Raw genomic sequence first — 27,580 nt, forward strand, 5'->3', positions numbered from 1 at the left:
AGCTGTAATGCCACGGCACTCTACCCAGGGGGACAGCTTGAGGCTCTGTCTCAAAAAAAAAAAAAAAAAAAATAACTTTCCCTTGCCATAAAAGCACCAACACTGGGGGTTAGAAAGATCTCCTACAGAACTATTCAGTCTCACGGGCCTGCGGGAGTCTAATATTTCCTATCCATGGTAACCGGAACCCTCAGTTCTGAATGTCAAAGTACCATACTATGAGTGTCTGTATAGGTTATCTGCAATGAATGTCCTTTATATAGGTGATGAGTCAGTAAACTAAACTCTTTAGCAAAAGAAAGGAGCGATTCTGAACACCTACCACATAGTAAGTGCTAATAAAGATTTGTTGTTGATTTTAGTTAATGACATGGTTGTGTGCTCTTTACATTATCCCTACTTAAACAAAACACGTCTTGGGCTGAATTAGGAAATCAGGAATTGTGTTGTCTGCATGAGAATAAAATTAGAGAGGGACAGGAGAAAGAGTTTAAATTCCAGTCCTGGTTTGCAGCCTGAAGAAAGTCCCTTAACTTTCAAATGTGTACGTCAATCACGGGTTCTGTGTTGGGACAGGAGAAATCTGAGCAGCAGTGGCCCTGGAATCTCCTTTCACCAGACTGCAGATGGAATTGATGTGTCAGGCAGAGAGGATGATCTCTGGGGTCTCTTTTAATTGTGAGCCTCTGTGTCTTAGAATAGAATTCAGAGTGTTACGCTCAAGTAAAATTGCAAAGAATCTCTCGGCTACAAGATACTAGGTGTGTGCAGCAGTGTGTGATGCTGGCTTGTACCAGCTCACGAGAGACAACTGTTAAATTTCTAGAAATTTTACAAACCAGCTGTCAAACACAGGCAGGAGAGGATTTTTCAGGTCAGGGACTCTGCTCTGGATGATGCTACCACTGGGGTCTTCGCCGGTCCGCCAAGCCCGCAGAATGCACGACACCTAGAGTGAGTAACATGCACTTTGGGTGATAATGGTGTGTCAGTGGCGTTGCATCGATTGTGACAAATGGACCACTCTGGTGGGGAATGCTGGCGGTGAGGGAGGCTGCCTGTAAGTGGGGGCAGGGACTATATGGGAACTGTGCCTGCCTCTCAATTTTGCTATGAATCCAAAAACGGATGAAAAAGAAAGTTTTAGCATATTTGGAAAAAACATGCTAAGGAAAAGTGAACTTTCATAGCAACAAAAAACATTAGCCAGATTGGTGGTGGGTGCCTGCAGTCCCAGCTGGTCAGGAGGCTAAGGCAGGAGTATCTCTCGAGCCAGGGAGTTCAAGGCTGCTGTGAGCTGTGATCACACCACTGCACTCCATCCTGGATGACAGAACAAGGCCCTGTCTCAGAAAAAGGAGGAGGAGGAGAAAAAGGAGGAAAGAAAGGAGGAAGGAAGAAGAAGGAAAAGAAGAACAAAAATGACAACAACAGGTGGCGCCTGTGGCTGAAAGAGTAGGGTATCTGCCCCATATAACAGAGGTGGCAGGTTCAAGCCCGGCCCCAGCCAAAGCTGCAAAAAATAAAATAAAATAACAATAACAATGTAATATCTTATCTCTTCTCCACATAAAAGCCATTAGACTTAGAAACAAATTCACATTCCTTACCATGACCTACAAGGTTCTGTTTGTCTAACCTCATTTCCTATCATTCGTCTTACTCATTTCACTAGTATGTAAAACCCAGAGAAAGGGAAATGATTTTTGTCTCTTTTGTTTACTTCTCTATCACAGGTGCTTTAAAAGCCTCCAGCATATGACAAAGGGGCAATAAATATGTGTTGGATTCGCTTCTCATCACACATACGCTCTTATTCTTTCCTGTGGGGCAGATCGGATTTTCCAAAACTTGCTCCACCAATATTTCCCATTCCACTTCCCTCTCTCTCAAGGTAGCTTGACTTGACATCCCTCCCCTCAGAAGGTAAAATCCATGTTTCTTTCCTTGAAAGCTGGTGAGGACTGTGACTAAAGCAGAAGGAACCCTGAAGTGACGTCCAAGGTGAAGTTATGAAAAGCAACACAAGTTCTTCCCGATTACCTTGAGATGTTCACTCTGTAACCCAGTCACCAACACACTCAAGGAAGCTCAATGCTAGCTCAGGCTGCGTGGTGAGGAGATGACACGGTGACCCATTGCCCTGACAGTTTCCTGGACGAGCCATGCTGAAAACAGATACTCCAGCCCTCAGTCAGCCGCTCCAACTAAGTCCTCATGAAGCGGAGATGAGTTTCCCCCAATAAAATGCTGCACCAATCACAGATATGTGAACAAAATAAGTGGTAGCTATTTTTAAAGCCACTAAGATTTGGGGAAGTCTTTTATATGGCAATGGTGATTAGTCTACCTGGGTGGATTCTATGCTCAATACCTTCCCCCTCAGGTCTTGTCACTTCGATTTTGTTTGCCTAGAATTTTCTACGCTCAGAATTCACTTGTCCTGGGCCCTCCTTTTATTCATTCACTCTCTGCTTACATGACAACAACCTTACAACAGCAGTTATGGGAATCAAATACAAGGTATTCCTGCTACATACAGAGATGTCCAAGATAGTTGGATGTTGGCATTGGTTCAGAGATGTCATGGGTGAGCTCTCTTTGGTTGTTTTGCTCTTAATCATTTTTTCTCTTCTGCTTACACCCAAGGAAGGAAGGGAAAGGATAAAAGTTCCCATGCCAGCTGAGTCGGTTACCATTAAGTTACCCTGCAGAAGCTCCATGCAATGAATACCATTTTCATCTCCTTGATCAAAATTGGTCATAAGATCACCCCTAACTGTAATGGAAGATTATATATTTTTAAAGAACATAAGATGTTATTAATAATATTGGTTCTATGTTGATATGATTTTAAATATATTGAGTTCAATAAGCTGTATTATTAAATTTTTTAAACATACTAGTTACTTAATTTTATTAAAAGCAGTCATTAAAATACTCAAAACCTCACTTGCTAATTATTTTATTTCATTTTACCATTCTCTGTGTGCTTGAGGACGTTCACATGGACGGCACCTGTGTGGAGGGAACCCTGCCCCCTGCCCTGCACTCGGGCACCTGACCGTGGAGAGAGCACCACACCAAGGAGTCAGATCCGGGTTTCTTTCTCCCCAGAGCCAGTGTCAAACGTTTACCATGTGTGGGAACCTCCAAGGCAGGGCAAGTGGGAAACTGTACTGTATGGGGGAGGGGCTGGGGAGGAGGAAAGTTGAAGGGGGAGGGGGAGAGGAGGGGGAAAGGAGAAGGGGGGGAAAGGAGGAGGGGAAGGAGAAGGGGAGAAAGGCGGGGAAGGGAAGAGGTAAGATGGAGGAAAGCTAAAGGAGGAGAGAGGAGGGGGAGGGGAGACAGAAGGAAAAGGGGAATTATTTTATCTATTTAACATCTTAAGGAATCCAGTGGTTCTATACAAGCAAACTATTTCTGATAACCAACATTTAAGCTCTTTTTCTGAAAATCTCTCTGAGTGGAGCCCTCATGTGTCTGCCTTCTGACGCAGAGGCTCCCAACACCATCCGATGTTTTTTTAGCCACTCAGGTCGCTCCCGTGATCAGATGTCCTGCCACAGGCCTCCCAGGCCGCCAACTCCCTTTGCCTTATACAGCATCTAAGACGCTCCAGTCTCTGAGCTTTTTATAGCTCCTCTGCCCTCCCTGCCTGACAGCCTGTCAGCTGTCACTTCTACATGTTCTCCCAGTACTTGAATCTAGCAGCTTTGTCAGTTCTGAATCTAGTGAACTGAGGAGCCAGGAAACTTCTTGGAATTGTGGCCAAAGCAAGAATAAGCCAGCTCTTGGGGAAGCCTCAGGCTCCCACCCACAACCGCAGAGCACAGCTGGGGAGTCCGCAGCTCTTCAGGCTGCCAAAGCTGTTCCTCGGCTTACTTTCAGGTTTTCACCGTGTTCCAGTGGCTGAGGTTACCAAATTCGTGACTTCTGGGGAGGTGAGGTTTCACTACATGTATAAAATACTCACCACGGAAACAAACTAAAAAATAAAGAAAAGGGAGACAACATTAACTAAATAACAAACAGAATCAAAGTCCTGTCACAGAGTCATAGTCAGCAGCACCGGAGGCCCTGTCCCCTTAGCAGTCTAGTTCCTCCTCCGAGGCAGGCCCAGCTCTGACACGGCCTCTCCCAGTGGCCACAAAAGGCTTCGGGGCAACCATAGAAACAGGCACTGGTGACAAGCAGCGCTGCTGCAGGCAGCCCCCCTCAACAGCTGATGCCCGGGGCTGGCCCCAGCTGGGGCCGCCTGCCCACTCCCTGCCACTCCTCAGTCACATTCCTGGAGGGGGGAAGGAGCTGAGAGGCCCTGGGACATGAACCCAGGCTCTGGTGTCACCAAGCAAGAGGGGGCCACAGAAGAAGCTCTTGGGACTCTTCTGTCCCCCAATGGGCAGTGACCAGGAGCAACAGCAGCGCTCAGCAGGTGACCAACTTGCAATGCCATCTGATGAAAAGCCACCAATTGACACATCCAAAATACACTCTAATATACTGGAAATGCATTTTTCTATTTTTCTGAATTTGGTCTTCAGTCTGACACTAAATTTTGAAAATGAGAAAAGTACTTAACCACTCGCTGGATTCACTGCATGACATTCTGTGCTTTAAACTTTTTAAAAAATCTCTGTTCTTTTGTAAGGTTTGTTTGTTTGAAAATAGTCAGATAGCAACATAAAAGCTTTAATTCTTAGCCCTATTGCCTTTTACCCAGAATGTCACATAAAAAAATTTAAATAACTATAATAGAGCAATAAAGCTATCCCAGAAATAGAAGAAAACTCTCAAAATTACCCTTCTCGCACTGAGCGTTTAACTTGTAAAGAAAAAAACAACAAATGTTCTAAAATTAAAAATAGACACTCTGAAAATGATTCCATTTTTTAGTCCTACTTTATACCTACCACATAGTAGGCCTATAAAAAGTATTTTCAGGGTGACTGGCTGAATTGTCAAATAGATACATTACTACCAGCTGAATGGTCTGGGGTCACCTGGCCTTCCCTAAGGACGTTGGCCAGTAGAACCGGTTCAGAACCATATTTGGGTCGATGGAAGAAATGCAATTAACCAGTCGAGTGCACTCTTCCCGTAAATGAAATCTGAGTATCTTTTCTTGGAGCCTGAGCCTAAAGATTTTAAAAATTCTTGCCTAAAGGCAAGTTCAGACCTGTCTATTGAACAGCTGATACTCATTGTCCATTTACAGTACCTGGGCCATTTCCAGGAGTGGAGATGGAATATGTGACCAAGACAGGAAGACCCCACCCAACATTAAAACACTCACTAGAACCTATGTAGCACCACACACACAAGGTCCCCATCTTTGTCAGTTCAGACTATTACAACAGAATACTACAGACTGGTAGCTTAAGCAACAGAAATTTAATTCTCACAGTTATGGAGCCTGCAAAGTCCTAGATCAAGGCACCAGCAGATCCCACATCTGCTGAGGGCCAGATTCCTGGCTTGCAGATGGCATCTTCTCATTGTGTCCTCACATGGTGAAGAGAAGAGAGAGGGAAAGCTCTCTCTTATAAAGGCACTAATCCTGTTCGTGAATGCTCCACCCTCATGACCTAATTACCTCCTAAAGATCCCCCTCCTAATACTACCACACTGGGATTCCAACATAAGAATTTTAGAGGGACACAAACATTCACAGCATCCCCTGAATTGTGAGTGCAAAGCAGTGGGAAAGGATGATCTTTCCAATGAATGGTGCCGGGTCCAGTGAGTGTGTAAGTGGGAAAAAATGGATCTTAATCATTACATTACACCATACACCATAGTGAATTTCAGATGGATCACAGATCTACATATAAAAGGTTAAACAATAAAGTACCAAATAAATAACACAGAAGAACATTTTTACGACCTTAGAGCACATAAGGATTTCTTAAACAGGGTGTAAAAGCACCAACTACAAAGAAAAAACTGACAAATTACACAATATGAATATTGAGAACTTTTGTTCTTAAAAGACACCATTGAGAGAGTGAAAAAGGCAACTCACCAAGTGGAAGAAAATACTTACAACACATAATTCTGATAAAGGACTCACATCCAGAAAGTAGAAGGATCAGTATCCAGGATGTATACTGATTAAAGACAACCCAAGCCCAAATTAGTTGTCTTTTCCTTTAAATGGGAAAAAATTGAACAGGCATTTCCGGAAGAGGATACCCAAAGGATCAATAAACCTGGAAAAGGGGACGAGGTGCATCAGTCATGGGGAATGTGAATTCACGCCACACAGCAATACCACTCTATACGTAACAGATGGCTAAAATGAAAAGTCAGAAAACAGCAAGCACAGACTAGGATATGAAGCCACTGGAACTTTCATATAGTGCAGGGGGCATGCAGATCAGTACAATTACTTTGGAAAATCATATGGAAATACCCAGAGAAGGTGAACATATGTGCTGTAACAGCTCTGCGTGTAATCCAACAGAAACACAGACACACGTTCACCAAAAGACATGTGCAAATAACATTCACAACAGCTCAGTTCATATATCCCAGAACTGAAACCTCTCAAGTGTCCATCAAAAGTAGAATGGATTAAAAAATAAAAAATGGTGTATTCACAAGTGGAATACTATAGATATGGCAACCAAAATGAACAACTCAACAGCATGGAACGAGGTGTGTGGCATGGTATCTCACACACCTCATGTTGAATTAAAGAAATAGACATAAAAGCATTTAAGAAGGCCAATTAATTAGATGGCCTTGGAGTGAGGGGTGGGAGTACTAATGATGGGAAGAAGGCACAAGAGGAACTCCTGCAGTGCTGACAACTCTCCATTGTTTTTTTGTTTTTTTGTTTTTTGAGACAGAGCCTCAAGCTATTCCCCTGGATAGAGTGCCGTGGCATCACACTCACAGCAACCTCCAACTCCTGGGCTCAAGCGAGTCTCCTGCCTCAGCCTCCCAAGTAGCTGCGACTACAGGCGCCCGCCACAACGCCTGGCCATTTTTTGGTTGCAGCCATCATTGTTGTTTGGCAGGCCCGGGCTGGGGATTCGAACCCGCCACCTTAGGTGTATGTGGCTGGCGCCTTAGCCGCTTGAGCCACAGGCGCCCAGCCATCTCCATTGTTTTAATCTGCAAGATCATTACATGGTGGGTTCAGTTTGAGAAAATGTATCAATCTATGTATTTAGATGTGTTACTTTGCATGTTACACTACAGTAAAAAGTTTTTCTACAAAATATTCTTATTCATGATGTTACCTCACAGTTCTTTCTGTCCCTAGTCCCTTGGGCATGTCAGGGTCCATCCTCAGGGTCTTTATAGTAACTGAGCCCCTAGAGCTGGTGTCATCCACCATCCTGCAGGTTCAGGTTCAAATGCAATGATCTTCCTAGAAAGGCCCTTCCTGGCCCCATCAACCTGGCTACTTCTCACAAGCTGAAACCATTTGATTTATTTGTGTTTGTTTTCAGAGCACAGGAACTTTGTGATCTGAAAGTATCCCAAGCACCTGCATCTTTAGCACCTTAAAGTGTATCTGACACTTTTACCCAACTGATTTCAAACTTATATCCATACAAAGGTCTGCCCACAAAAGTTTTTACTGGGTTCATTCATACTCATCAGCAACTGGGAGCCACCAAAATGTCTTTCAATAGCTGAATGGATAAACTGGGATACATTTATACAATGGCATATTACTCACCATGGAAAAGAACTGAAATCAAGGGGTTCAATCTTAAATGTATATTGCTAAGTAAAAGAAGACAATCTGAAAAGGCTACATATACCACATGGCTCCAGTTGTATGACATTCTAGAAAAGGTAAAACTGTAGCAATGGTGAAAACATTAATGGTTCCAGGAGAAATAAATGGGTGAAGCACAGGAGGTACTTTAGGGGGTGAAATTATTCTGTGTGATACTACAGGGGTGGATACATGACACTATGCATTTGTCAAAACCCATGGAACTTTTAAGCACAAAGAGTGAACCCTGATGTATACAAAACTTAAAAATTATTTGGGAGAGCGGAATGTGACAAAACAAGCTAATGATATTATAAATGTATGCAAGAACCTCCCTGAAGGGGGTAGAGAAAAAGGTGCTGACCTAATATACAGAACTGAGTAGAGTCGGGAAGACTTGTTGCAAAAGGAACAGCACCTACGCACTGCATTCTAGTTGATAAGGTTGTTTCCCACAGGAGTTGAGTTAACAGTTCTAATACCGTATCCATGTGAACTCCAACAGTTAAGGGAATGGATGCAGGTTGGACCAAAGGTTTCTCTGTTGAGGTGGGAGTTTAAAGATAAGCAAAGGAAGGAGACTAGAACAATCTGTGGGACATTCTACAAAATAACATACGTCACAAAACTGTCAAGGTCATAAAAACCAAGGGAAGTCTGAAAATCTATCATAGCCAAAAGATGTCAAAGGAGACAGGATAACTACACATAACGTGGTACCCCAGATGGGATTCTGGAGCAAGAAAAGAATACTAGGAAAACTGAGGACTCTAAATAAATATGATGTATCAATATTGATTGGTTCATTAATTGTGACAAATCTAGTACACCTGTGTAAGATGTTGCTGGGAAGTGAAACCCTTTGCAGAGTATGTGGGAACTTTGTACTATCTTGGCAATTTTTCTGTAAATCCAGAACCATCTGAAAAATAATGTTTATTTGTTTTTTTTTAAAAATGAAGTATTCCTGGCAGAAAGCTGATAGAAGGACAGGTAGATGGGTGTCAGAGGAAGGGGAAGATGTATGGCACAGGGGCAGATGGAAGGATGGACGGATACTGGGAAGCTGACAGGAGGACAGTGAAGACAGCAGCTTAGAAAGTGGGAGCACACAGGATGAAACCAGACAGGGCACTTGGAAGTTAGCAACATGGAGGTCGTGAGCCTTCTTGATGGAGAAGGACAAGCCACATAGCTGTATGCTGAGAGGGGAGCAGAAGCTGACAACATAGAGACCAAGAGTAGAGACAACCTCTCCATCAGATCTGGCCGAAAGGACGAAAGAGGAAGGTTTTTTGTTTCTATTACTTTCTAGCACTTTATTGAGGATTAATGTACATATAATAAAATGCACAGATCTTCAGTACACAGTCTTAAAGGAACGGCTGGTGTGGGAGAAGACAGGCCCCTCAGCAGGCAGAAGAGGTAGGTGATCTCCTCCTCCCTCTAATGTTCCTTCTGTCCTGTGGCTGGTGCCACCATCCTCACCAGAGACTGTCTTTCCACCCCACAAAAAATGATGACACCAAAGTATGTTCCAGAAGTGTTGTGACTGTTTATTCTGAAAATGTAAAGAATCTAATATGAACAAATTTGTTGGCTTAATTCTTTTCCTCACTTACAATTTTTAAAAAATGTTAATGCCCATCTGAGATGATGCCAAACATCACCTAAACTGTTCTAAACATTATAAAGCCCTGTGGCAAAAGAGGGCTGCCCTTTTCTTACCAGTGACAATAAAAAGAGTGGGATAACCAGGCCCGTCCCTTTAAAAAAAAAAAAAAAATCTAGAGTTTTACTCTTATAGGAGATATACATGTTCATTACACAAAATAAATGAAATTAAAATTACTAATCATGACACTTCAAAAGCACTATTAATACTTCTTATGTATCATCCTAGTCTATTTTCGAGGAACTCATAAAAGATAGCCTATGAAAAATATTTGTATCCAGAATGCTGCTATCTATTATCACTTGATTTGAATGTGATATAGCTTCTATTGCAGAAAGGCAACTCTCTTGAGGCAACCCAATAAGATTTTTTATTCTGGAGTTCTGACTAGATTGTTCCATAGTCATAAAACCTGGTGTGTGGTCAAAATTTGCAATCAAGGCAGAAATCCACCAAAAATATTCAAAAAAAAAAAAAAAAAACAACCATAGGCCTCTCCTCCCTTTTGGTCAAAGAACACACCTTTAATTTGCCTATGCTAATACATGTATTAGCAAGGCAGAATGAGTTACAGAAAGAGCATAGTAGATGCTGCTAATGGTACTTTCCTAAATATGCTAGGCTTTGAAGGGGGTGATTTTAACATTATTAATCCTCAAAACATCCCTGAGAGGGCTATATCTCTATATATAGAGATATAGAGACATCCCTGAGAGGGCTATATTAAAAAGGGAAATTAAAGTCAACCATGGATGACAACTTACAACCACTCTGTAAAGAAAGGTGTGAGGGGGCAAGGCAGCCTACTTCATCCTTGTAGACAGACCAAGCCAACTCCCCATTCAGGGGAGATGAGAAGGTCTATCTTAGAAGGCAATGTCTCTGCTAGGGTCTGAGTGTCCCCACCAAAACCTGTGTTGGAACCTTAATGACAGTACAGCAAAGTCAGATGGCAGAACCTTTAAGGGGATGCAGCAAAAGGGGGCATTTGGGTCATGGGGGATCCACCCTCATGGGTGGGGGTGGCTTGGTACGGTTCTAATGGTGGTGATTGAGACTGCATTAGTTCTAGAGGTCATACATGAATTCAGGCCAACACAGGGTGTTATAAAGTGAGGACCCTCATATGTTTCAAGGCCCTCACCAGAAGCTGAGCAGATGCCAGTATCATGCTTCCTGAACTTCCCAGCCTCCAGTATTATGAGCCAAGTAAACCTCTTTTCTTTATAAATTGCCAGTCTTGTATATTCCATTATAGCAACATAAAATGGAACAAGACACCCTCTCAATTGCGGTGAAAAGAACCATAACCATAAACAGCAGTGATCGCTCAAATGACGCACACTTTACCACCACTAGCGAGAAGCCATGATTAGGAACTTTTCTGTTTGTTTTACCTTTTAAGGTGGGGCCAGAGGGAGGAAGATAGTCACTAGCCTGGATTCCTAAAGAGGAAGGCTGAGGTCCTCATCCTCTCCCACCTACCAACCACCAGCCCCTACACTGACCCTTGGAGTCACGGTCCGAATGGCCAACAGGAGAACTTGAATTTCATTTTACTACATGTTTTAGACACTTCCTTTATCCTTGGTCCTCCTTCACAGTTCATATTAAGGTATCAGGAGTAAACTTTTCATGGTTCTTCATTTTGTTCCTCCTCACAGCAATGAGTTAACTCAACCTCGGGTTTGTTCCTTACTGAGTACAGACCACCATCCATCTCTCTCCAAAGTTTATTATGGGATATTTCAGAGGTTCAAGGCATGACTGCAACCTCAGTGCTTTTGGAGTCTCGGGCTAGTTTAGGTGGCCTTTCTGTGTATGTAAACACAGACAAGTTTTCATTGTCTAAACACCCCTCCATAGAAACTGCTTCTGGTATAACATTACTAAACACTGAACCATCTGGGGTTTGATGAAGAAATGGAACATTTTAGCTTAACAAAAGGCACTTGTCTACCAGAGATAGTACGTGTTGCTTTTTCAGTTGTAATATTTGTAGGGTGTTTTCATTATAGCAAGCACAATCATCTTGTAGCACCAACTCAATGACTCATCTTCTCCTGACTTGTTAGAGAGCTGCCACACCCCAGTGCAAATATAAGAAAAGCTTAATTAGAATTTTTTTGTAGAGTGTTAGCTCATATGAATGAAGCAGAAAAGCCATCGTTGCCAATGTGAAAACTCAGCCCCTTACCTACTTGGCTTGAAATAGACTTGATTTCATTAATGCTAGCAGAAATGAGTGAAGCAGCAATACCAGTTGCATTATGGACATATCAAATAGAAGAGAAAGATACTAACAGATAATTGGCCACAGCAGCTGAGGATTTGAGCAAAAACAACCGAAATGATGTATCAGTAAAACAAGTTGTTAAGTGTTTTTCACATTTTATTTTTTAAAAGCATCATTTTACCTCTATCATGTCAAAAGTAATATCTGCTACTTATAAACAGGTAAGATAAAACACAACTCATGGTTTATTCAAAGTGGGTTTCTAGCATTTGACCTCAAAGGAGATCGAGCATGGAGCCAATTCCATCTACTTGGACAGACAGAGAGCAGGACGCCATTATTAACTCCTTTTGCAAACCTGGCAGTCAGAGAATTAAGCAGCACACTCATTGTAACGTACCCTTGGATTTGAAATTCTCTCTCTTTTTTTTGAGACCAAGACTCACTCTGTCTCCCTGGGTAGAGTGCCATGGCATCATCATAGCTCACAGCAACTTCAAAATGCTGGGTTCAAGCAATCCTCTTGCTTCGGGCAGCCAGGTAGCTGGGACTACAGAGCCCTGCCACAATGCCCAGCTAGTTCTTCTATTTTTAGAGACAGGATCTTTCACTCTCCCTCAGGCTACTCTCAAACTACTGAGCTCAAGCAATCTATCCACCTCCACCTCTCAGAGTTCTGGGCTATAGGTTAGCCTGGACCCAGCCTGGGTCCTAAAGAAAGGACTGAGTCCTATAAATGGCTCATCTAAGAAATAACAGAATGGTATAAATTGTTCAACATGGATGAAGCATATTTGAAATGTACCAAATATACAGAAAAGATTTTCTCAGACATGCTGGAATACTTGGAAGCTGTGGGAGGGGTGAGGAGGAGGGGGCTCCGGCCTTCACAGTTCCTGAGAGCCGAGTTTTCTTCCTCTTCCTACTGGCAATTTGAACTCGAACACATGACTCAATCCCTCTGAGCCTCATTTTTAAAAATGGGGTAACTACTTATATCACAGAGTATTCATGGGGGTTGAATGGGATTATCCAGTGGTGTTTTTGATTCTCTCATTATACAAAACAAATATTACCAAAAAACAATAAACTCAGAACTTCCATGAAATATCTTAATTTCTTTTTGTTATCCTGTCATGTTAGTTCTTAGAACTAACCGTAAGTGACATTTCAGGAATACATTTCCCAGTGAAAATTAATTTACTTAATATGGATTTATTCATGCTCTTATTCAGGCTAATTTGTGCCTTTCACCTTTTTCAGATTTATTCCTTAAAGCTGCTGTGATTTTTCTCTCTCAAATGCTCATTTTATATCCCAACACAAACCTCCCTCAAGTCACAATAAATACCACCATTAGTTACTTAAGATCTGCCAAGATAAAGGACAAATAATGACAGAGAAACACCCCCCAGCAACCAATATTGTAAGTTATATGCTTAAAATTTTTAAGTCAAATATGCCTTCTTAAAGGTTAACCCAATTAAATGCAAAGAAAAAGCACTTATGGTGGCTGTAAGTATCTACACCGTCAGATTTCAATTTAATTTGAAAGGCTGTACTTGGGGAAAGCCTTTAGAAGGAGGAAGGGTGGATTTTAAGAAGGCTTCTCAATCTGATCCTCGTGTTCCTAGTCCCTCCCTGAGTCACTTTAAACAAGGCATCATGCCCAATAAAGGATGGAATACACTCCCACCTTAGCTACAGAAAATTAGCTGCATAAATTAGGCAACCCATCCGTGAACTATTCTAATTCTTGTCTCTGGTTTGCCTTGAAAGGAAAAGATACTTCTACTTCTTTTGCATTTGATAGTACCCTCTCTTTAATACATCTCCCTGTCTGTAATACAGGGCTCACTTTATCACAGAATCTCTAGAGGTTAGAACTGGGAAGCCCTTACTTTTTTCAAATGAGGAAAGAAAACCAAAACACAAAACCCAGTGGTAAAAATGACTCACCTAGGTCACCTAGCTGGTAAGAAGCCAGCCAGCTGGAAGACACTTCACAGGCCAGGGCCCTTCCCACCACGTCATATGGGGAACAGCCAACATGAATTATTCCATAGACCGCACAAAGATTCCCGTAATCAGAAAAGATACACCTGCCCTGCTTTATTCACCCCTGAACTTCAGCCTTAAGTGGTTACTTTCTCTTATTTAAGATCTTAATTCCTATTAAAATGAGAGATGATCAACTGTCTTACAGTATGACATCAGTGAATTTATCACCTGAACACAAGCTTTGAATAAAGGAAGGTGCATGCAGCCACTGTGTGCTGAATAATGTGGTGCATGTATAGACACAACTGTGACAAGGACACAGTCTCTGCCCTCAAAGAGCTCTCATTTGTCCCTTACACCACTAAAAGGATAAAATTGCTTTCTTTTTATTTTTTTAGACAGAGTCTCACTTTGTTATCATCTTACCTCCGCCTCCTGAGTAGCTGGGACTACAGGTGCAAGCCCAGCTATTTTTAGAGACGGGAGTTCCCTTTTTCCAAGGCTGGTCTTGAACTTCTGAGCTCAGGCAATCTGCCCATCTGGGCCTCAGCGAGTGCTAGGATTACAGGCGCGAGCCATCACTCCCGGCCTAGGATGAAACTTCTTATTCCTCTTTCCTTCCCTCTGGAAATATCTGTCGGTGGAATGAATGAGTGAATGGATATTCCAACCCTCCCCAGCTCCTCCACAATTTACCCCAAGGATTCTTTCAAAAGAGAAAACTCTTTTTCTGGTCATTATTTGTTTTTTTCTCAACCATAAATCCACACTCCGCTCTCTTCTTTTTTCTAAGCTTTTCCTCAGTGGAACAGATTTTCAAAATGCCAGTGCTGACTCAGAAAAGCCTGATGAGAATTTATTGGCCCAAACTTTTCAGCAGAGACAGGAATCTGGGCTTTCGTTCTTGTTTTATCAAGACTTATATGTGCCGGTTGCTCCAAATCTTATCTGCAGATGGGAAAGCACTTGCTACCTCCTTGCACAAGCGTTCCCACTCCCAGAGAAATGAACAATTCCTGTGCAAATAAAACAGTATTTTTGGACATGCTGAAAACTTACATTTACAGAAAAGAATGGCAGCAATTCGTGCCTCCTTCCTTTGAAGACTTTCATCACCCATGAATCTGTGCCTTATTCCCTGACAATTTCCTTTTAGTTCACAAGTTCAAAGGAGTGCACAGTTATAATTCATAACCGTGAAAGGGAACCATAACTCAAGCTGAGAGTGAGAGCAGGTTTTCAATACAGGGAGAGAGAAATTATGTTACTGCAGTTAATTCTGGGAACATTGCTCTAAAATGCACATCACTCAACTAGAAGATGCTGCCACTGCTCTTAACGCCCAGCTTCTCTCTCTCATTCAAAGTCAGATATGGGACAGACGGGGTCTGCTGTAACAGAGTAACACAGACTAGGAGGCTCAAACAACCAACACTTCTGTCTCACAGCACCGGGGGCTGGAAGCCTGAGATCAGGGTGCCATCGTGGCTGGGTCGTTGGTGAGCACCGTCTTCCTGTTTACAAGTGGGTGTCTTCTTGCTGTGTTTCTTGCTTTGTCCTCACACGGCAGGGAGGGAGAACTGTGGGCTCTTGGCCCCTTAGAAGGGCACTAACCCCACCATGGGCCCCACACTTATGACCTAATCTAACATTAATGACCTCCCAAAGGCCCTGCCTCCAAATACCATCACTCTGAGGATGAGGGTTTCAACATAGAAATTTGAGGAGGACAGACATTCAGTCCATAGAAGGGACACATAAGTGCAGCCAGGTGTGTGAGGGTCACCAGGGCTACAAAGACAAGTCCACCTTCACAAAGGTGCAGCAAGGAGAAGAGATGGGTTACAGAGCAGGGTGCCTAGCCAGGCCCAAACCGGCCTCACAGCAAGAAACAAATCCGAGAAGCTTCCTGGAGGAGAAACCGCCAAGTGTCAGCCTGAGTAACAGGTGAGAGGTAGACAGGTAGGGAGAGGGGACAGGGGAGGGAGAGAGGTGCTTCTGGCAGAGGGTTACTGCTAATCCACATGAGACCTCAGCTGATAAGTAAAGGGAGTCTCCAGACAAGCCTGGAGACTCAGGCAGGGCAAACCCTTGAGCCCTGGCTGCATGCTAAGTGCCCGAGCTTTGTCCCACTGGCTGTGGGGAACAAGGTCCCATGGGGAGTTTAGAAAACTCCCTGGCAGCATCATGTGGCTGCCTATAGCACCATGGGAAGCTGGAGGAAGGGACAGAGGAGAAGCTCTCAGCCCAGAAATTAAAGACATGGCCATGACCCAGCCAAGTGGCTTACAATGAGGGCCCTTGGCTTGTGCTCTTTGTATGCACCTCAGTTTCCTTACTTACCTTGAGGAGTTACCACAAGGATTAAACGAGAGCTCACAAAGGACGGGGCATGCCGAGACCTTAAAAATTGTAGCTGTGGAGAGCACTGGCAGCATCATGGCTAAGTGACTCTGGAATCAGTGTGACCTTGGACAAGGACATGCAACAACTTTACTGACCTGTTTCTTCCTCTATAAAATAAACAAAGATAATAACACCCAGTTTATCGAGTTATTGTGAGGATTGATTATAGGAAATAAAAATGCATATATTGCCCAGCTGAGAGCCACGTTAGTGCAAGCAGTAATAGTAACAATGGCAATTGTCAGGGGTGTGGAGTAGGAATTGTAATTTGAAAGAAACTAGACAAGTGTGGCCATTGCTGTAATACAAGTGAGAAATTACAGGGTGCCTGACTAAGGCAGCACAGGGAGGCTTAAACGCCGGGGCTGAAACGACAAGCATTAACAAGACTTCATGACTATTGGGTGTGACAGGCAAGGGAGATGCAAGAGATAGGATGCCACATACTGCTGGGACAACTGAGGACAAGAGTACCTGCCATGCACTGAGGGAATTGAGGAAGAGCAGCAGGTTTGCAGAGGAAGATCAAAAACTCATTTTCAGGGCCAGGCATGGTGGGTGGCTCACGCCTGTAACCCCAGCACTTGGGGAGACCAAGGCAGGTAGATTGCCTGAGCTCAGGAGTTCAAGACCAGCCTGAGGAAGAGTGAGAAACCCCCCCATCTCTAAAACTAGCCAGACATTGTGGTGGGCACCTGTAGTCTCGGCTACTTGGGAGGCTGAGGCAAGAGAATCACTTGAGCCCAGGAGTTTGAGGTTGCTATGAGCTATGATGCCATAGTACTCTACCCAGGAGGACAGAGTAAGACTCTGTCGCAAAAAAAAAAGAAAGAAAGAAAAGAAAAAGAAACTCATTTTTAGACAGTTGAGCATGAGGTTCCCCTGGGGCACCTAAGTGGAGTTGTCCATTTCAAAGCTCTCTGAATATGTCTGGCACTCAGAAAACTGATCGGGGCTAAAAATAAGTTTTTAGAAGCTGTCAGCATATGAACAGCAACCAAAGCCACAGGAATATCCCTGCCATCCAGAAAGAACAGAAGCAAAATAAACAGGGCAGAGAACAAGCCAGAAAGAAAACCCAGACAGGAGGCTGGGATGGAAGCACAGTGAGAGCTGAGACCAGGAGACAAAGTCTTCAGAACAAAAGCCTGAGGAACACCTGATGTGGGGGTCAAGGCAGAGGGAAACTCAAAGAAGTCCACCAGGCTGAGACACGAGCAGGTGTTCCGGGAAGCCAGTGGGAGCTGACATCGCCCCATGATGGAGAGACAAGGTGTGTGTCATGGGTGGAGAAAGGTCTAGAAAAGTAGCTAGTAAGAGGAGGAGAAGGACAGGTGACAGCTGGACCGGGGGGGGGGGGGTACAGGATAGAGAAGGGGAGGTTTTTACGTGGGAGTGGGGTCATTGGTGCTTTGAAACAAAGGAGAAAGACTGTGCTGAACTGCAAGGGAGAGACTGAAAAGCCAGCCAAGAAGGAGCGGAGTGAGTGGAAGGAAGTGGCTGGACTGGCGTGAATAGGAGGAGGCTGCAAGGACGCCCAGTGAGCAGGGCAGAGATGACAGGAGATGTGCCTTGGAAAGACAGGTCACACCAAAACCAAAACTACTCTGAGATGCCATCTAACTCCAGTAAGATTAGCCCACATCCAAAATCTCAAAACTACAGATGTTGATGTGGATGTGGAGAAAAGGGAACACTTCTGCACTGCTGGTGGGAATGCAAGCTAGTATGTTCCTTTTGGAAGGAAGTTTGGAGAACACTCAGGGATCTAAATATAGACCTGCCATCTGACCTGGCCATTCCTCTTCTAGGTGTATATCCAAAGGACCAAAAATCATTTGGCAATAAAGATTTGCACCAGATTGTTCACTGCAGCCCAATTCATTATCGCCAAGTCATGGAAGAAGCCCAAGTGCCCATCAACCCATGAATGGATTAATAAATTGTGGTATATGTATACCATGGAATACTATGTAGCAGTAAAAAAAAAAAAAGAAGACTTTACCTCTTTTGTGTTTACATGGATGGAGCTGGAAAATATTCTTCTTAGTAAAGTATCTCAGGAATGGAAAATAAAACATCCAGTATTTTTGTACTCAGTACTACTGTGAAACCAATTTATAATCACTCACACATGCATGTGAAAAATGAAATACAACTATAGCCTAAGGAAGAAGGAGGGAAGGGGAGAAAGACGGGAAGGGAGCGGGGTGGGACGATAGAGGGAGGGTTGGTAGGGGGACCACACCTATGGAACATATTGCAAGTACAAGTTGGATCTATCAGGTGTAGAGCATAAATGTCTTAATCCTGTAATTAGGTAAAGGGGTGAAGGCTATGTTGCTTAGCAGAATGTAAGCATTCCAATTTGTACAAATAATCAACCCATTGAATCCTATAATAGCATAAATGTATTTATGATCTATATATGAATGACTTAATAAAAAAAAAAAAAAGATTTGAAATAGCCCAGTGCAGGAAACAGAGCAAGAGAGTAGACCAAAAAATAAAGCCAGGAGTACATACAAAGCACAGAGCACGCAGAAAATAAAACAGTTCAGACTTCATTCTTCCCTCCATCTAAAAAGAGAAGACTTCTTTGTGAAGTGTGGGCTAAGCAAGTTGTTTGGAGGCTGGGAGGAAAACAGAAGGCACCAGAAGCAAACACACATCTCCAGGGATGAGGACAGCTGGGTCACATTAGGAGCAAAGGAATAAGAGTAGAAGGGAGACTTAGGGAAGATTACATTTTCAAAAAAAAAAAAAAATCCCTTGGCTCGGTGCCTATAGCTCCATGGCTAGGGCACCAACCACATACACCAGAGCCAGCGGGTTCAAATCTGGCCCAGATCTGCCGAACAATAATGACAACTACAACCAAAAAATAGCTGGGAGTGGTGGCTGGCACCTGTAGGCCCAGCTACTTGGGAGGCTGAGGCAAGAGAATCGCTGAAGCCCAAGAGTTTGAGGTTGCTGTGAGCTGTGACACCACAGCCCTCTATCCAGGGTGACAGCTTGAGACTCTATCTCAAAAAACAAACAACAACAACAAAAAATCCCTCATTCTAAACCTGAAAATCAATCAGTTGCCACTACCACCGTTCAGTTCCTGTTGGAGCAAGTAAGTCAATGAAGGGAGGTGTGTTTTTCAACAGTGCTGACATAAAACGGTAGTGAAGCAAGAGTAAGCGGATATGGATTATGGTAGCAAAACCACACCTATGATAAAGAAACACCAACAACTAATTCTGATACTGAAACATCAGAGACTCGTAAAACATTTTTCTGAAAATTGACTCTTTTTCATTCATTTGAACAAATGCTTAAAAGTTGAAGAACTAGAAACTATTTGATAAAAATTAAGATAGCTTTTGCCTTCAAATGGTTAAGGTCTAACTTCTCTACACTTCTGTGGAAATCCACTGAAACCTTGAGAAGGAGAAAAGATGTAAGAATAGGAAGAAAAATTTAGAGAACATTTGCCCATGATCAAGTTCAAGCACATACCAACACCCCTGCCCTAGATATCCATCATATATCCTTCCCTGAATTCTTGCACCAACTAGATGTGAATACCATGTTGTCGTGCCAACATCATACAGAATAACCAAGGTAGCGGCCACTTACACGTGCATACCTCCAATAACAATGTTGGCCACACCTCTACTACGTTCCAGGTACTACACCTGGAGTCTTACCACTCAGTCTTCATGACAGCCTTGGTAAGGCGCCATGATTTCCTAAGAAAGTGAGGCTTGGAGAGGGTGAGGAAATTGCCTAATCTCATACACCCATTAAATAAATAGGCAGCAATGTAAATTCAGGTCCATCTAGCTTCAAAGCATACACCCTAAACAACTGTACTGTTCCCCACCAAATTTCCCAAACCACTGTTCTGAAGGGAAATACATTCAGTACCATTTTCTTTTCTTACTTCAGCAACTTAGAATTCTTTTATCCATCAACTTTTAACATGTTTAATTCATTCCTTAGTACTTTACAGGTTGAATTGATAGAGATTTTTTTAAAGCAATTTTATTTGAAAGTTTCTTCCCAAAATAATTAAAACAAATGGAGATTCACCAAATGATCACCATTTGGATCCATTCTGGATCACCAGAAACTGAGTTCTTTTTTTTTCTCTCTCTCTCTCTTTTTTAAGACAAAATCTGATTTTGTCACCCTCGGTAGAGTGCCACGGCATCACAGCTCACAGGAACGTTAAACTCTTGGGCTCAAGTGATTCTCTCATCTTAGTGAGTATCTGGGACTACAAGTGCCTGCCACAACACCCGGCTGTTTTTTAAGAGATGGAGTCTCACTCTTGCTCAGGCTGGTCTCGAACTTGTGAGCTCAGGCAATCCACCCACCTTGGCCTCCCAGACTGTTAGGATTACAGGCGTGAGCCACCGCGCCCAAACAGAGTTCTAAGCGACAGTTTCTACTTTCGAGCAGGGGCACTAACAAAGCAGCAAAGTGGGCTAACTTGATGTTGTGCAGCAGGAACTACATACAAAATGAGGACTTGAACTTAAAAGAAGCCACCTCATCAAGTACAAGAACAAGCCCACTGGTAGGTGTCCCCTCATTCAGTACCAGTCAATTTAAAAGGTACAATAGGAACATTGGGGAACTATGCTATGCAAGTTATAGCAATTCGCAGGGGTGCCCAGCTCTGCCCAGCCTCAGAGGGGACGGTGTGCCTGACATCCTGGCCACTGCTCTGTTACACCTCCCAGCTGCAGGCCCTGCACACCTTCTTGACTTGTATGGTTTGCCTCAGTTTTTGTAACCATAAAATAGGGTGTCAGGGTTGTCACTAGGATAAGGTGAACCTTTCCTAATATATACTAAGGACTTAATCTGTTACAGGCTGTCCCCTGGTTATGAATGAGATAAGTTGGGTGGTTTTGTTCTTAAGCTGAATTTGTATGTTAGTTGGAACAGGTAAATGTACCTGTAATAGCCTCCATTTGTAAGTCTGAGTCAGATGTTTGTAACTCTGGGACTGCCTGTACCTAGGATTTAGACCTTGACCTTTCCGACGTAGTCTTCTTTACACTGCAAGTCACAGCCCATACATGTATTATGAAGTAAATTTAAGGGTCACAACCAGCATTTGGGGAAAATGAAGCAGAAGAGAATGTTGTATTTAAACATTAACAAAGTCACATTTTAGCTTGCTTTCTATACTGTCTTTCCTTAAAATCGGTAGTACAATTAAGTGGTGCCTTGTGAATTCCTGTGTCTGTATCTCCATGTGTCAGGCAGCAGTGTAAAAGGTATTGCTTTCTGTCTCACCATCTAAAACTCTTGAATTCCAAAAGGCAGAGCGTTAGGAGAAAAAAAGACAATTCTCAGAAACATCATTTCCTAGGACAGGAGGGATGAGGAGTCAGGGAGACTGAGTGGTGTAATAAAACCAGAAACCATTTTTTATAAAGCAGACACCTGGGCTTGGCGCCTGTGGCTCAAGTGACTAAGGCGCCAGCCAGGTACACCTAAGGTGGCGGGTTCGAATCCCCAGCCCGGACCCGCCAAAACAACAATGATGGCTGCAACCAAAAAGTAGCCGGGCGTTGTGGCGGGTGCCTGTGGTCCCAGCTACTTGGGAGGCGGAGGCAGGAGACTCGCTTGAGCCCAGGAGTTGGAGGTTGCTGTGAGCTGTAATGCCATGGCACTCTACCCAGGGGGACAGCTTGGGGCTCTGTCTCAAAAAGAAAAAAAACACAGAAACCTTAAATGTAGATATAGATTTAGCTTAAGAGTTCTACTATAACCGAATTCCTACCTGAAAATGTAACTACCTGCACAAGCTTTCCTGTGAAATGATGAAATGGAAAAGAACTGCAAACTTGTAACTAATTATCTTGGAATCTAGTATAAACATTCATCTTGTATCCAAAAAGCTGTATGGTGTGGTGTTTAATGATGCCTCCCTTAGACTGGGTAAGAGGGGCCATAACTCCTGGCCTGCTCCAGCCAAAACTTGTCTTCCTGATGACTTCCTAGGACCAACTGGACCCACCCATCCAGAACCAGTGTCCCTCCAGGTCGCCAGAAGGATCATCAAATATCCAGCAGCTTCCAGGGCATGAACATGCTCCTCCCAGATTTGTTCTCCCCTGGGAAGACTTTGACACTGGCCTGAACCACAGGTATGGTGAAGGGGTGGCAAGTATATGCCAAGATGGGATGTGTAAGCGGACACAATACTCTTCACCAGGTGAGTCTGTACCAGGGGTGGGAAGCAAGAGGGAAGAAACCTGGGCCACGGCAGATTTTCCTAACTGCATTCCAGCTCAATGCTCTGGGACATTGAATTTTGAATTCAAAATCCAATCCTAAGGATTATTTGAATTTCTGAGGAATCTGTTGTTATTTCATCAACCCACGAATGGATTAATAAATTGTGGTATATGTACACCATGGAATATTATGCAGCCTTAAAGAAAGATGGAGACTTTACCTCTTGCATGTTTACATGGATGGAGCTGGAACATATTCTTCTTAGCAAAGTATCTCAAGAATGGAGGAAAAAGTGTCCAATATACTCAGCCCTACTATGAAACCAATTTATAGCTTTCTTATGAAAGCTGTAACTCAATTATAGCCCAAAAAGAAGGGGAAAGGGGAAAGGGAGGGGAGAGGATGGGTAAAGGGACGGTAAATGGTGAGACCATGCCTATGGTGCATCTTACAAGCATACATGTGAAATTTACTAGGCGTAGAATATAAATGTCTTAACACAATAACAAAGAAAATGCCATGAAAGCTATGTTAACCAGTTTGATGAAAATATTTCAAATTGTATATAAAACCAGCACATTGTACCCCATGATTGCATTAATGTACACAGCTATGATTTAATGAAAAAAGAAAAGAAAAAAAATCCAAACCTAGCCTTTCAGGTTATTATGAAGATATAGTTGTCAATGTCAGTGATAGAACAAATTTTATGTGAATGCCTATTAGCTTAGTTTGTAAGTTTTAAATATGTGGACATAGGCTCGATGGGCCTCCATTTGTTCTTTTGCAAGTTACAGGCGGGCCTGGCAGTTAGACAATGGACGCAGAGTCTAGCCTGGGTTCATATGCCTTCTCCCCACTCCCCAGCCATGAAACATTGAGGAAGGCTCTGAGTCTCCAGAATCTGAGTCTGTGTTTCCTCATTTACTTGTAAAACAAGGATAGTAAGGTCATCCTCTTTACAGGATTATTGCGAAGACTAAAGGAATTAGCCCATACAAAGCACTTACACTTGGACCGTAATAATTACTCTACAAATGTTGCCTTTTACATTATTGTTCATACAAAATTGGCCATTGCACACTTCTAAATGAAACCATAGCCAGAAAGTTGTTCTATGTTATTTGTTCTTTCCAATTCCCCTCCTAATTTTAAACATTTGCTTTATGCCTCTCCAAAAGATATATTTTTTTTTTTTTGCAATTTTTGGCCAGAGCTGGGTTTGAACCCACCACCTCTGGTATATGGGACCGGTGCCTTTGAGCCACAGGTGCTGCCCCCAAAAGATTATTTGCTAACCTGCCTGGAACAAGTTCTTTCGAAATTAAATATGTGCTTTTCTTCTACCCCGGCTCAGCACATAATTCAGTCCTTTGGCCAGTTTGAAGCATGAAGTCTGGCAAATTGGCTTTCTTTGTCAATTTCCTGCTCTAAACAGTTGAAAACATTACTGATTTTAAGTAGAAAGGGCATTTCCTACTTGGCCTATGCATGAAATTCAGAGCTACACCCAGGCTAGCTCCTCTTAATTCACACAGCAGAGGCTGAAACAGTTGAAGCTGTCAACAAAGAAAGGCTATCAGACAAGAGAGCCTAAAGCTAAAAATAGAGCCCTACCAGTGGAGAAATAGAAAGAGACAACCCTTTCTTGGGCTGCTATTAATCCACATGTTTATTAAATGGAGATACACAATCAAGCATAATAATCACGCAGCCTTCTCAGTGACTTATATTCCTTCAACCTGAAATGACTGAACAAACAACTTGAAGAGAAATACTGGCTCCGTTTTAATGACATGCAGCCAGCATATAGAGCATCTTGTATTATTTCACCACAAAAACCTCTTTCAAATGTCCAGCTGTTTGAAGATCTAAAACCCAAGAAGAAAAGTATAAGGAAAAGATTCAAGGTCATATTCACCCTTTAAAGTAGGTACCTAACCTACATATTCAATACAGTGAACAGTCAAACCTTCACTTTTCCCAACTATTCTGAAAAAATATAGACAGATATATAGAGAGATAGAACGCTTGATCAGCCAAACTACATCTAGTTGGTCCCATAAAGCAGGCAATAGTAAAGCATTGTTGATTTCAGCAATAGCTTTTCTGTTAAGTCAAATCTTCTCCAAACCCAAAATGGAGCTTAAAGGCTAGTGGAAATAAATGAGAATTAATTGGATTCCACCAAGGCAAGACTGAGCACATTCATTCATCCAACAGTAATCCCATTTAAATCAGGTACATTGTTTCTTTAGAAAATTTTGCCAACTTCCTATAAAATCCCAAGAACACTTCCTATTTTTGCCAGTTTTTATTTATGCAATTAAATTGGGTTTTTATAAGAGCGAGGCTTGGAGAGACAATATATTTTTACGAGCCCATTAGTCAGACAGTCAAGCTTCATTACAGCATAATCATTCATCAGTAGTCAGCAATGAGAACACTGTTTCCTTGTGCAATGAGGATGTTAGCGAAAATCTGTGTTCACAATAGGCCGTAAAATGTGTGTAATACGGAATACCCCACAGCAGCGGCAGAGCCAGGGAGTTCATCTGGCTTTCATTTTGCTGAAGAGCATGACAATTGCTTAGACACAAACCTGGTTTCAACTCACAAGTCACATCCTTAATTATTAACCCTTTCGTGCTTCCACCCTTTTCCAAACTCGACTCCCTTAAGACGAATGGGATACTTCATTTAGAACTAATTACTGACTTGAAAGACTCTCAGGGAAGATCATTCTGGCTTTTGCCATTTTTTGGCCACATCTATGTTACAGCTTATTCTAAATATTTCTCCCTACATCAAATGTACACACATCCCTCCGACTTTCGTATAACCTTAGCGCCTGAACTGTGGGAAGTCACTAAGTCGTGGCGAGAGGGGAGCTGGAGGCCCTAAGTTGGCAGACCGCGGACCCCAGCCCCTCGGACGCCACCCACAGGGCTACCAGCCTGTCTCCTAGGCTCCCGTCGAGTTGCCCCAGGTTGTCTGTGCCCACAACAGGAGTAACTGAGCTTGGGGAGGAAAAAAGAAATCGGCTTCAACAAGGCTCAATGCGTGCAGCTTTGGTAACACAAGGACAGATTCTGGGGACAACGCTGGGGCTGGCTGGAAAGGGAAATTTCAGGACCAAGGGAGCCTCTGAAACTCCCAGAACCTCCCCCTTTCTTTAAGCCGCTTCGCGTCCTTTCCTACTCCTAGGTGCAGTTTCTCCCGCCGCTGCTTAAGCACAGCTGGGTTGAGCCCGGCTTGGTGTAGCTGCAGCTGGAAGCGCCGAAGCTCCGAGAAAAGCAAAGCGGCTCGCGGGACCCGCAGCGCCCCTGGCACCCCGCAGCTGAACCTAGGCGGGGACGTCCCGACCGCTGAGCCCCAGCGCCAGAGGGCACCGAGGGAAGAGAGATCGCGCGGCGCCTCGCTAGTGCGCTTGGTCCCCGGGAGTCAAGGCTGTGTGCACTCGGAAGCTGAAGCCGAGGAGACTCCCTGAGCCCAACAGGAAAGTCCCCGACCTCCCGGCCCCGCGCCCAGGTACCTCGCAGCCGTACAGCTGACCCAGCTGCTCCACGATCCACTCCTCCAGCACCAGCCGCTTCCGAAGCTCCTTGCGATCGTATTTCACCGTCACTTTTCCCTGCTGGTGGCGCCGCTGCTGCTGCTGCTGCTGCTGCTGCTGCTGAACCTGCCCGGCAGCGGTCGCCGTGGCCACCGGCCCCGATTCCTCCCGGGAGGAGCCCGATCCGCTGCTGGAGCCTGGACTGCCGTCGGCACCGCCCCGCGGGCTCTGGAAGAAAACCCGCGCGCCACCACTGCCAGCCCCACCGGCCGCCTCGCTGCTGCCTGTCACCACCGACATGTCCCCGCGCGCCGGAGCCCAAGTGCGGCCCGGAGGAGGGGCGGGCAGAGCGCGCCCGGCGCCGCTACCACCTCTGAGCCGGCAGCCGCATGCGAAGGGCTAGCCGGCACCTGCTCCTCTCGTCGCTCACTCCCGGCCTCCAGGCTCTGGGGAGGAGGGGTGGCGGGCGAGCAGGAGGAGCCGCAGCAAGAGGGAGGAGGGTGGGGAGAGGGAGAGGCGGGGACCAGAGCCTTAAAGACGCCGCTGAAGACCCTCTCGGTGCAGCCCTGGGAGGGCGCGATCTGGCGCCCCCAGCTGAGGGAACCCCAGGCGTGCGAGTCAGTTGCAGACCTGGAAATGTGTGCCCGTAGACACCAGCAATCTCCTGTGTGTAGCCACTGGAAGGGACTGGCGTGGCCAGAAGATGGTCCTCTGCTCGGGTGTCAGTGGCCTCCTGTTTGGGAGACCCGGAATCGAGCTTCTCCCATGGTTCCTGAGCGCACGAAGCCCTCCGGGGCGCAGCCCGGGGCAGAGACTGCAGCGAAGGGAACGTGGAAAGAGACCGCGCCGCAGATTCCTCACCGAGGTTCTCAGCCCCACCGTCTCCCGGGAGGCGAAGTGTCTCCTCCCCTCCTGGCCCCACCTCGCGGCAGCAAACACACATTCCTATTCATCCCACGATGGATGCCACTTCCTCTCTTGGATTGTGAGAAAAATTGACGAGGCGATGTTTGTGCAATCAGACGATCGCCGCGCCTGGGAAATCATTTCCAGGCCAATTTTTCTATCCTTTCCAAGTATCTATTAATTACAGGCAAAGCACTAAGATATCTTTATATCTAAAGGGCAGAAGGCTTGATCAGCTTTCAAGCAATGAGGTTGCCGACATCCGCGCGGTATTTTCCTTAGACTCTGTGACTGTTTATTTTACGTTTTTGGTATTGCATTCCCTGCACAGCAAGCTTTCTCTGGATGCCTTTACCACACAACCTCTTTTTGTTCAGGAAAGCAACCACATTGACTAACTCTGCTTTCAAAATACCATGCAGCCAAGTGGAGTTACAAATGAATGAGCTTATTATAAGGCTAGGGCAATTAGGTGGGGAGGGAAGTTATAAACAAAACTATGTGTATATGTGTGTAAAATCAGGAAGACTAACATATCTCTGTTGTACATAACAATACATTTCTGTTTAGGCAACTGAGAAACTACAAAGATGTTCAAATACAATTCAGTAAGTAGCTTTAATGAACCTTTGAAAACAAGCTGGTAAAGGTTACTGGCAGGTGCTCAAAGAAGTTTCTCAAGGTAAAATAAAAAAAACAAGTCAATTTCCTCTGAACACTCAGTGGTAGGGAGGATTCCGCCTGGGGTTCTAGACTGACAGGTCTAGAGACAGGGAGAATGAAAGAATCACCAGCACCTTTCTCTGAGTTCCT

At 44.1% G+C, this 27,580-nt stretch overlaps 1 protein-coding gene across 1 annotated transcript in view; it reads right to left on the bottom strand.

Annotated features, from left to right (window-relative positions):
* PPP1R14C (protein phosphatase 1 regulatory inhibitor subunit 14C) overlaps positions 1-26,277 on the bottom strand; it is a 90,742-nt gene extending 64,465 nt beyond the window's left edge. The window contains exon 1 of the mRNA XM_003797879.2: positions 25,841-26,277. Within this exon, the coding sequence (XP_003797927.1) occupies positions 25,841-26,161 (321 nt within the window). The 5' untranslated portion in view covers positions 26,162-26,277. The remainder of the gene's footprint in view (positions 1-25,840) is intronic.
* Between the last annotated feature and the right edge of the window lie 1,303 nt (positions 26,278-27,580).

The sequence above is a fragment of the Otolemur garnettii genome, unplaced genomic scaffold (assembly GCF_000181295.1).
Source record: "Otolemur garnettii isolate 467f Iridium unplaced genomic scaffold, OtoGar3 scaffold00126, whole genome shotgun sequence".
NCBI lineage: Eukaryota > Metazoa > Chordata > Mammalia > Primates > Galagidae > Otolemur > Otolemur garnettii.